Source organism: Carcharhinus amblyrhynchos, chromosome 21 (genome assembly GCF_965287045.1).
Source record: "Carcharhinus amblyrhynchos chromosome 21, sCarAmb.v2.hapA, whole genome shotgun sequence".
Lineage (NCBI taxonomy): Eukaryota > Metazoa > Chordata > Chondrichthyes > Carcharhiniformes > Carcharhinidae > Carcharhinus > Carcharhinus amblyrhynchos.
In genome coordinates, this window is record NC_137344.1 from 23894280 (window position 1) to 23906482 (window position 12203).

Here is a 12203-nt window from a genome sequence, read left to right on the forward strand (position 1 = left end):
TGGTTATCAATGGTCTAGAATCTCTGGGGTTTGAACCATAGGTGTGTTATTGATCTTAAGAGTTTTGAGGGGCCAAGGACGCTTCCTTACATGTGTTAATTTTAGGTATCTCCATGGGTTGTTTGACTAGTTTAGAAATGCTGATTTTGATGGGGTGGGGATGTGTTCTTTAATTTAGTTCCTGTAGGTGCCATCCTGTCCAATTTCCCTTATGTGCTAGCCCTCATTTGCATTCTAAAAGCATGCTCTTGCCTACTGGTCAGTGTCTGTTACTTTGTGATTTTAATGGAGGGCTCTGAGGATAGCTTTAGTTTGCTTCCATTTTGTGTGCCCAATTTCATAAAATTTGTTGTCCGATAATAGCAGGATTGGGTCAACTAGGCCTGTATTCACTGGAACTTAAGTGAATAAGAGGGGATCTTATTGAAATGTATAAAATCCTGACACATCTGGACAGACTGAATGCAGGGATGATGTTTCCCCTAGCTGGGAGCCTGAGTCATAGGCTCAGGATTTGGGGTAGGCAATTTGGACTGAGATGAGGAGGAACTTATTCACTCAGGGTGGTGAATCTGTGGCATTCTCTACCATAGAAGGCTTTGAAGGTCAAGTCACTGAATATATTTAAGAAGGCTATAGATAGATCTCTAGATTCTGAAGATGTCGCGGGGTAATGGTGAGAGCACGGGAAAATGGCATTTTTATAGAGAATTAATCATGATCACATTGAATGGAGAAGCAGGCTTTGAGGGCCAAATGACCTACTCCTACGCATATTTTTGATGTTTCTCCTTGCTCAACAAACCAGAGGTCTGAGTCATGCGATTTTTACCTCTCCATGATGACAATAAAAAGTGTTTATCCAGTGCTTGGGAATTGGCTTTGTGTTCCTGGCTGATAGTGTCTTAGCCATTATGGGCTAAAAGGAATGTCTGAGAGGCAATTGTTTTATTAGACAGCTTGGATTTTCAAATACAAAAGGCAGCTGATGACTTATATAGATGCAGCTCTCTTTGCAATTGGGCTGTGCAACCTCCAGGTGAGTAGCTTCTCAGAGGTGACAAGGTATAAGATTTCTGAAGTTGCAAAGTGGCTTTTGTTCTGGGTTGACAGTTGCAGTTTCAACAATTTTGATCAGCTTTTTTTATTTTAAATATAGCCATGTGAATATTTTATTAAAAAATATACAGTGTGACATCTTAGTCCCTCACATCAATATCAGTTTTTACTTGACTCTGCTTTCTACATTAAAAGCTGTGCAAAAGCTATAAATTTATATAAATACAAGTTATTGTTGAAGAAGGTAATATTCTGAAGGATTCACCCTGTTCAGTTGGATCCTGCCAAACAACTGTTGCTAACACCATCTAGGGAAGGGATTAAATTGAGTTGCTCTTGTTAAGACCCAGGCTAGAAACTCCACGGTGTTTTATGAACATAGCCTAGACCATAAGTTCTTTCATTTGAATTTGGCAAGGGTGAGCATAAGGTGTTTCATTCCAGGTAAAATTCAAGTGACCCACGAGGAAGTTTTTATCAAACAAAGTTTATTTAAGAACTACAATATTTTTTCAATATTTGCTATACAACACAATCTCACAATATTTCAATATCTCAAAAAGCTCATTAAAAAGCATCAAGACAGCGTGGGATAAAGGATAAGTTAACAAAAGGACAAGACTGAAGTCAATGGAAAGCATTTATTGAGAATCATGCACAGTGTGTAAAACAGGTTATTGATTCACACTGAGCCTATTAGGCACTCGTGCCCTACCAATCTCACCCCACTAATCCATCTCACACTAAACTTTCATTAGCAACAAAATAAACAAAACTCTAGATATGATTCCACCCTCTGTTCACAAGATAATTGTTGGATCAATTATCCATCCCAGAATGACATATTAGGAACAGGAGTAGGTCATTTGGTTCCTCCAGTCTGCTGAGCTATTTGATAACATTGACTGCATTATACGAGTGACTACAATTCAAATTTACTTAATTGGCTGTAAAGTGATTTGGGACATCATGGAAGGTGCTGTATAAATGTAGGTTTTGTCTTTCTTTCATTGCATCTGCATACAGTAAGCAGAGTGACTGTAACAGTTGCGAATTTGGAGGCCCAATGCTGGTTCTCTACGGATAAATTAACCACAGAACAATTGATGTTAGGAAAGTGGCTACAAAGAAATCACTACGTTTAGAAAAAACAATTCAATCAGTAACTAATCTCTCCCGTCCCCCCCATACAACACTCCCTCCAGCCTTTTGGTTCTAAAATTACAGGGATTATTCTACTTGTCATTATTAAGCAGCAACACTCTCAGTTGCGGCTGTTACTCCTCACCTTCAGGCACATTTATTGTTTTTGGGCAGACTTTAAAAAGAAATCTGAATTGGAGCTGCCCAATGGTCAGAAGCAGCGACAAGTAGTGAAGCTGACCTGACACTAACAGACTGATTTGAACATTATTGGAATAACCTGACAGATCCATTTTTTTTAAAGCCAGTCTTTCAGGTCTGCAGTTCTGGCTGCTCAACATGTATGACGAGAAATTATTTGAGATACCGAGCCTGGGCTATGGTGTGCCGCCCCTCTCCCAGGCCCTGTTTGTGATGATAGTAGCACTGATTACAAGTACATCTGCTGTGAGACCAGATTTTCCTAAGATCTGATGAAGTATATTGGCCAGCAAGGATAACCACAGTTAGTTTATCTTGTTGTGACGTGTAGATGGGAATTTGAAATCCCATAGGCTGATCAAGATTTGTCACATCCACTGCTGCCCATTTTGTTTTTGGTGCTCCATCAAAATGGTACAGTGGTCTATCAACATGAATATCTTGGCCTTCTGAGCTGGGAATCTGTTTTGTCAGACTCAGTTCAATTTCTGAAGATGGTGGTGGACACTGAGGAGGTTTCCCCTCATAAGTAACATCGGAGTTAGGAGTATTGTTTATCTGGGAGTAACATCTAAATCATGCTGTAGCAGCTCAAGTGGCCATTTCTTAATTTTCTCCCTCTCCAGGCCTTATCAAGAGATTAAGCGATGTGTGCGGGGAGTGAGGCATAAGCTTCTGCGTGCCTGTTTTATAAGTAAAATGACTAACTGTCCAAAAGGGACGTAGGAGATGTTGTTCACCAGCTGAGCAGGTATTCTCTGCCCCCTGCAGGAGCCATGAGGTGAATGCAGTCAGTCTTGGGGAATTTTCCCATAGCTTAAACAGCTGTTAGACTTGATGCAGTGAAGCTGACTGTTAGAATCCTTGGCCAGATCCCAGGGTTGGGGGGAGCCATAATTCATATTTACCTTTAACATTCAGAATTAACATTAATTCAGAATTAACACATGAATTGACAGACAAATTATGGTTAAACACAGCACCTTGCAGAATAAATAACAAATGCAACCAAGATAGAGTCCATAGATTTCTCAGGAATCCACAAAGACATCAGTGTTCAGTGTGAATTATACAATCTCCTTAAAACTCTTCACAAGGGATTCCAATTCTGTACCTTCGAACATTTAGCTTCGCAACTCCCTCAAAACCACTGCGATTTAGACAGCTTTAATCACTGCTCCCTTCAGTTGTTTGCTGTTCAGCTCTTTTCCTGAGCCCGGACTACCCGGTGACTGCTTACCACAACACCTTTGCTGCCTGAAGCCTCTTTTCCCTGCTTCGAAATACCCCCGTTCACATAGAATTTCTTGAGCCCCTCAACTTTTGGCTGCACTAAGCTATTAATGGCTTCTTCTGAGCTGAACTCTTTCTGCAACACGGAATGAGTAAATGGATGATGGGGCTCTGTGTGTGCCCCAGTTGTGACATGGAGATGCCGGTGTTGGACTGAGGTAAGCACAGTAAGAAGTTTCACAACACCAGGTTAAAGTTGCACAGAGTTAGCTAATGACCCCCAAAGCTAACAGCAGCACTTGAGCTACATAGAGCTCGTCACCTTCTTCACCTGTTCCTGACTGGCAAAATACTGACTGACCCTTGAACTCCTCTTCACTGACCATTGAACTGATTTGGGTGGCTTATTAGAGGGTCCCACCCTTGTTACTAGATAGGAATAATTGCTATACCATTTAATGTTACAATCCCCACAAGGACACATGATCACACAGATCAATGGATTTCCTAACACCTGCCTTTTAAGTGGAACGATAGTTCCAGGTTCAGTGACATCAATGCTGGAGCCTGCATAATATTTTTTTCCAGGTTTTCCACCGCTTGTGTCTATTCTTCTTTACAGGCAGTTTGGATGCTCTCTCTCTGTCCTTGTTTTAACTATTCATACAAAGATTTACCCATATCTGTGAAATTGCCCAAACCTAAAAAGGATCATAATGCTGTCTTAGATACCAGGAGGGGAAGCACCTGTACAATGGCTACTTTCTGCTCATCAGGTCTGAGCCTCGAGGCTGAAATCTCAACACCTAAAAATGTAACTTCCTGCTGTACCAAATGAGCCTTTTTCAGATACTTTTAGTCCTCCCCTCTTTAGTAAGACCAACATTTTGCTTAAGAGGCTGATGTGTTCTTCCACTGTTGAGGTAGCCAATCAACGTGCTGCTGAGGAGCTTTAATCACTAGTTCCACATGTTGATGGAATATAGAACGAGAGTTATGAAACCCTTGCAAGAGGCAAGTTCAAGCGTAGAAAAAAATTACTACAGATGTTGAAATCTGAAACCAAAAGAGAAAACGCTGGAAAATCTCAGCAGGTCTGGCGGCATCTGTAAGAAGAGAACAGAGCTGACATTTCGAGTCTAGATGACCCTTTGTCAAAGATTTTCCAGCGTTTTTTCTTTTGGCCAGATGCCACCAGACCTGCTGAGATTTTCCAGCATTTTCTCTTTTGGCTTTGACAAAAAGTCCAAGTGTATCCTTGACCTTCAAATGTAAAAGAGAATATATACTAGCCTTCTTTTGCTACTGGAACACTCCAAAATCCAATGGCTATGTCAAGTGTGGAAAAGATAGTGGTATGGGTAGAACAGCTGACAATAAGGAAGGGGTCTGACTGACACTGGGACTCTGTTTAAATTTTACCTTGTTACGGACCCTGTAATTAATAGTCAGTTGGCAGGAAGCTTTCTCAGGGGCCATATAGGGAAGTTTGTCATAAAGGCTTCTGTCGGCAAAATTCCATGTGGCATTAATGAGGCAATAATTGTTCGTAGATATTGGACACTTTCTCGCTGGCTGTCCTTCTCAGGTTGTTTCCAGTCCTTTCTGAAATGAAAGGCATCCGATGCATGTTCAAAATCTCCCCCTAATCACATTTTATTAAGAGTACATCCTAACATTTTCCTATGGAAGATGCCAGACCTCTTAAATAAATATCTCCAAACGTTTCCTTATCCAACATGACACAGGAATGTTCTTTTGGTGATCTCTGGATCAGCTTATAAATCACATACAGCTGCTCAGTATAGGCTAAGGGCTTCTCCCCCAGCTACTGTTTACAGTCATCTAACAGTGCAGATAAGTCCAACTGATTTATTCCAAGCATTCCCTATACTCATTCATTCTTCGCAGTGCATTCCAATACTCAACAAAGAGAGAGGTAAATTACTTTTAATCGACAAGGCACAGGCTGAAAAAAAAAATTCTTTCGATAACTTAAAGTAAGTAACATTTCTTCAGGAAACTAATACTTGCTTGGTTTGATGTGGGCAGTCACTTGAATTATTAAGGCCCAATTGACCAATGAGGGCTTTTAATTCTGAATAATGAAGAAAGCATGCATTTCTGTTGTAATTGTAATTCTCCTCACTCCCTCTCTAATCAATGGGGTCTATGCTGTCATAGTGGTAAGGACTTCTAGGAGTGCTTCATTGTGGTACTGTTCTATCAGTCCATCCCAAGCTTGGGTCTCAGCACTATAACCACTCATAGTTAATAGCAGCTGCCACAGCTTGCTGCTTTCCCAATATTATGCTGAGTTGCTTAATTTTTTCCTGTCAGGAGTCATGGTCAGCTTCCCTGCACAGAATTACTAATTCCTCTTCGAATGTTCTGCATTCATTTAACTTCTACTTTACTTGCATATTTTCTTGTGTCCAAGTAGCAATGTGCCCTCAGATAACTCCAGTTTATGCTGTGCCAGCCATCATAACTTTTAATGCAAATATAAAGGCAAAATTTTGAGGATGCTGGAATCTGAAACAAAACAGAAAATGCTGGAAAATCTCAGCAGGACTGACAGCATCTGTGGAGAGAGAAAAGAGCCAGTGTTTTGAGTCCAGATGACCCTTCATCAGAACTTTAAATGCCTGTGGTTGCAGGAAAACTGTGGAGGCTATTCACTGGTTATGTAAAACATCTTACTGCACCTGCTGTTGCTGTAACTTCTCTGACTTGATTTTGATGCTATTATTATGCTGAATGCAAAATGAGGCTACTTATGTGATGAGGTTGAAGGCTTTATCTGCCTCCCTGAGCTTAGTCAGGACCTGCTTATGAGTAAATGCTACTAATTCCTTAAAAGAAATCTTGTTGTGATTCTGTACATGCTCTTTTAACAAGGTCTAAACATTGTCCATGCATGTGTAAAGAATCCTGAGACTGGGAGTTAGTCAAGACACATGCTCACGCACTGTTTGATGCGGGGATACATACACAAATGCCCTTTTCCGAATTTGGGAATAACTGGAATAAATCCTGCATTTTTTAGAGGGATTTTCAAAATGATTCTCCCACACTCTGGTAGTCACAGTAAGCCCTAACATGAAGTACGATAAAAATCTGGGGGCTGGGCCTATTTCCTCTGCAGAGGGCAGCAGCATAGCGCTGAGCGGGCCACTGCACTATGACCTACAGTGCAGGTCTCCCAACTGGCCAGCCCTGCGATGACAGCCTGCGCCCACCCCTGCACCCCCCCCCCCCCCCCCCCGCCCCACCATTACCACTACCCTGGATCACTGACCACCCTCTCTGTGTCACTGATCTCAAGGACAGCAGGAACCCCCTCACCTACTCCTTGGCACTGTCCAGTGGGCAGTGCCAAAGTACACTCTGGGCATTGCCACTTGGCCCCCTGGCACTGCCCAAGGGACAATTGCCAATCTGGCAATATACAGAAGCGCACCCCCTCTTTACTCCAGACTCCCGGGGGTCACCATGGCCTCTCTCCACTCCAGCAGGATCAGACTGCCAGCTCCCCGTTAGTGGGGAGTTGTTGTTATCCCCACTGGAGTGAATGCCTCCTGGTGGGGAAGGGCTTAGCAGGCTCAGAGATTCAGTCTTGGGCCCGCTAATCAGATTTAAATCGGGATTTAAATATCTTCATCAGCTCTGCGCTGATTTCCGGTGCAGACCTACGTCACTGAAAATGCAACGGCTGGAGATGTGCAGAAGCTATGGTGCCCAGTGGGGAGCACACTAAACATCCTTTAGTTATGCCTCCCAACCCATTGTGCAGATCCAGCAGAATCGCCCCTCAAAAGTTTGACTATAATACAATACTTTTTCACTTCCACTTATCGATACAAATGTTTACATTTTAAGAATATCACAAGGTTACAAAGTAAATCTTGTGCTGTAATGTTCGCAGTGAATACAAAGCCCCAGTAAACCAGTAGGCTAAATGTGGTTAGATACACCCAGCTCTAAAACCAAGTGATAGATGGCACCCAAGCTCTCTGAATTTCTCCATAAAACTGTTTGACGCTTAATGGTCATTTTTATTAATTATCCTTTTTTAAAATAGTACTGATTTATTGATTTGGTAATACTATTTATGTTTTCTTCTTGCCATAACCTATGTTTTGAAATTCATCTCTAATACTTTGTTGACCGAGATCTCTGGCAGTGTCAACAGGACTCCTTGCTGAGAACTCTCAAGAGCTCTAATTGCTTTTTGGATGGCTGACAAAAGAGGATATTTTTTGCTTCAGTAGAAATGGGACCTGTTGGAAATGCCCAGCATGCCTGCTCGCATCTGTGCAGAGAGAAACAGAACTATTGCAGACTGTGCAACCAGCAGCGTTGACTGTTTCTCTCTCCACATATGTCGCCTGGCCTGCTGAGTATTTCTAGCATTTTCCGTTTACATTTTAGATTTCCAACATCTGCTGTTCCATGTTCTATATTCCATGCTGGGCATTTGTAAATGTGGTTAGTTTCAATTTAAAATGAAAAAATATTTACTACTCAATGCAAAGGAAAAATCTTTCTGTTAACAAAGCCCAATTGTGTGGATAGAAATAACACATTGTCGCAGGTAAATTGTTTGGTGCTAATTTGCTGGAAGGTTTTGCCTTTTTTTATACTTTGAACTGAGACCAAGAGTCATGCATCAGTAGAATATGTCACTGTCAGTTCAAGATCTTCACATTCGTACTTGGGCTGTTGTTTACAGTGCTTGGGGTACTGGTGTATTGGCCATTGCTGTCTGGATATTGCAAAGGGCCAAGTTCAAAGAAGTGGAGCTCGTTGCATAATATGAATGACCAAATTGTGTGTAATTGTCTGACAAAGCAGTGTTTATAAAGTGTATTCGACTGAAACCTAAGCATTAGGTGGGTTTTGTGGACAGAGTACAAAAGCCAAGAGGTTTTGCTGATCCTATATAAACACAGCCCCACTGTGACGCTGGTTTCCAATTCTAGCACCAGAAGGCGATGAGGGAGAAGGTTAAATGGGGAGATGGGTAGGAAAAGGGACCAAGAACAGGAAAAGCACCAGGACCCATGAATTTTACCCCTGACCCCGACTAAAATTTAACAGTGGGTTTTATCCAACATTTGTCTTATAGTAAAGCCTTAAAACATAACCTTACTTTGGTTCAAAGCAATATGGCACATTTCACTTGTGGAGGAATGCAGTTAAAGACACAGGCTCTCAAAGTGTGTTTTTTATGATACTGGTGTCTTATATTGACTACAATTAATTAAGATATATTGAGTTAATTGAAGGTGGTAGGACTGGAGGGTCTTAATGACATTACTGTTACTAGAGAGGCGGTGCTCGACAGACTGGAGGGGGCTGATTGTGGACAAGTCCCCAGGACTGGATGGAATGCATCCGAGGGTTCTGAAAGAAATGGCGGAGGTGATAGTGGATGCCTTGGTGGTTATTTTCCAGATGTCGCTGGATTCCGGGGAAGTGCCGGATGATTGGAAAACGGCTAATGTTACGCCGTTGTTTAAGAAGGGTGCCAGGCAAAAGACGGGGAATTATAGGCCAGTTAGTTTAACGTCTGTGGTAGGTAAAATGTTAGAATCTGTCATTAAGGAGGAAATTGCGAGGCATCTTGAAGGGAATTGCTTGATAGAGCAGACGCAGCACGGTTTCATTAAAGGGAAGTCGTGTCTGACAAATTTACTGGAGTTCTATGAGGATGTGTCTAGGGCGGTGGATAGAGGAGAGCCGGTGGATGTGGTCTTTCTAGATTTTCAGAAGGTGTTTGACAAAGTACCTCACAAGAGGTTATTGCAGAAGGTCAAGGGACATGGAGTTGGGGGTAGGGTGTTAGCGTGGATAGAGGATTGGTTGTCAAATAGGAGGCAGAGAGTGGGGGTCAACGGGTGCTATTCGGATTGGCGGATGGTGACTAGTGGAGTGCCCCAGGGGTCGGTGCTGTCGCCTCAGCTTTTTACCATTTATATAGATGATCTGGAGGAGGGAACCGAGTGTAGGGTGTCGAAATTTGCTGATGACACCAAGATTGGGGGAACGGCAAATTGTGTGGAGGGTGTGGAGAGTCTGCAGAAGGATCTAGATAGGCTGGGCGAATGGGCCAGGAAATGGCAAATGGAATTTAATGTTGGCAAGTGTGAGGTGGTCCACTTTGGTAGGAAGAATGGTAGGAAGGACTATTACTTACGGGGCGAAAAACTGCAGCAGGCGACGGTGCAGAGGGACCTCGGGGTCCTTGTGCATGAGTCGCAAAAACCCAGCTTGCAGGTGCAGCAGGTGGTCAGGAAGGCGAATGGGATGCTGGCCTTCATAGCGAGGGGGATTGAATATAAAAGTAGGGAGGTCTTGCTGCAGCTGTATAGGGCATTGGTGAGGCCGCAGCTGGAGTACTGTGTGCAGTTTTGGGCGCCGCACCTGCGCAAAGATATTTTGGCCTTGGAGGGAGTGCAGAGGAGGTTTACTAGGCTGATACCGGAGTTGAGGGGGTTGAGCTATGAGGAGAGGCTGAATAAACTGGGCTTGTACTCGTTAGAGTTTCGAAGAATGAGGGGAGATCTCATTGAGATGTATAAGATGATGAATGGGATGGATAGGATAGAGGTGGAAAGACTCTTCCCGCTCAAAAAAGACAGTAGGACTAGGGGGCACAGCCTCAAGATAAAAGGGGGGCGGTTTAGAACGGAGTTGAGGAGGAACTTCTTCACTCAAAGGGTGGTGAATCTCTGGAATTCTCTGCCCGTTGAAGTGGTGGAGGCTGCCTCGCTATATATTTTTAAGACGCGGGTTGATGGGTTTTTGATAAGAGAGGGGATTAAGGGTTATGGGGAGAGGGCGGGAAAGTGGAACTGAGCAGCGACAGATCAGCCATGATCTTATTGAATGGTGGGGCAGGCTCGAAGGGCTAGATGGCCTACTCCTGCTCCTATTTCTTATGTTCTTATGTTCTTAAACTGGTAGTCCTTAATTAAGTTGTGCATGAGTTTGTTACTTGCGGTTCTTTTTATTTCCAGTCATCTAGTTTAACTGATTTAATCTAAACATTTAGATTTCCCAACTTATTTACAAGGTTGCTTAAAAATACACATCTTAATGTGTTAAGTAATAACTTTTGATTTATAAATTCTTCAATTCTATTTTACTTTTAATGACTTATGAATTCTAATTTAAAGTTTAGTCTGTATGTTTGTGTATCAAATGTGCACTCATTGAAAACTGCTAGCTGTGGTACACACATTAAAAAAGTGATGCTGGAAAAAAAATGCTTTATGTCATTTTGATGAATGAAAATATTATTGTGATAATTTGCTACCTAAAATTATCTTCTTTGAATGTTTTACCCAGCAAGTTGTCGTTTGGATTCTGCCTCCTTAAGTCAACTGACAGACTGTCCTGGTGCTATGTACCTATTGTCAGGATTTGCAACAATACAAAAATACATTGATATTGCCATCATCAAGGTTAGTCTAAAGTAGATAAGTTGTGTCAAATGTTTTACATAGGTAGTGCATAGGAAGAATATTCTGGCATTGATAGATCTTCAAGAAGCTATTGTCTTGGGAATTTGTTTTTATCTTAGTGAGAGAAATGTTCTATTCTTAGTCCCATGTTGATTTTTCACAGTAGTGAAAATAAAATGCTTATATTACACTTGGATAAAATATGCAGTGGTTGCTGCTTTAAGTAATGTGCTGAAGATTTCATGGAGGGTACTATCGTCTGTTGGCTTGAAACTCAATCCATTGATTCTATAATACACGTGACCATAAATATCACACAAAAATCACAGACTGTAAAAGGTTTGTTTATGATGTATTAAAAAGGAACCTTAACATAAATTAGTGTATTTTAAAAATAAATCAGTGAAACAGAAATATACCTGTTGTTTGCTTTTAATTTTTAAATTTGTGTACACTACTGGAAAATTATCTAAGAATTTCACATGATTAACATAGTGAAAAGGCTCCGAGGTGCTTCACAGGAGCATTATTGAACAACATTTGACATGGAGCCACATTGTAGAATCAAAATATTAAGATAGATAACAAAAGCTTGATCAAAGTAGTAGGTTTTATGGAACATCATAAAGGAGGAAAGAGATAAATAAGCAGAAAGGTTTAGCGAGGGAATTACAGGACTTTTGAAGCTGAAAGCATGGCTAACAATGGTGCAACAATTAAAATCAGTAGGCTAGAATTGATCACCTGCCATAATATTTTGAATCTACAGTGTGGCTCCATGTCAGATGTTGTTCAGTAATGCTCCTGAGAAACATCAAGGGGTCTTTTTGCAATGTTAACAATGTGAAATTCTTAGATGATTTTCCAGGGGTACACAGACTAGAATTTGGAGGATACAGAGAATAGATCACAAATATCTCAGGTTTGTAGGGCTGCTAGACATTTATAGAGTTGGCCCTTCGTACAGAAGGATAAAGGTGGTCGTAGTGGTAGCATGGATATGAGCGTCGAAGTCCATTTGGGGTCAAATATGACACCAATGTTGCAAATTGTCTGGTAGCGCAGCAGACAGCTGCTAGGGAGAGGGATAGAATC

The 12203-nt window shown here is 41.7% G+C and overlaps 1 protein-coding gene across 2 annotated transcripts in view; it reads left to right on the forward strand.

Moving 5' to 3' along the window:
- Positions 1-12203, forward strand: part of abca5 (ATP-binding cassette, sub-family A (ABC1), member 5) — a 124361-nt gene that overhangs the window by 21837 nt on the left and 90321 nt on the right. For both annotated transcript variants that reach the window (XM_080208831.1, XM_080208832.1), the window contains exon 4: positions 10993-11108. In XM_080208831.1, coding sequence (XP_080064957.1) covers positions 10993-11108 — 116 coding nt within the window. The remainder of the gene's footprint in view (positions 1-10992; positions 11109-12203) is intronic.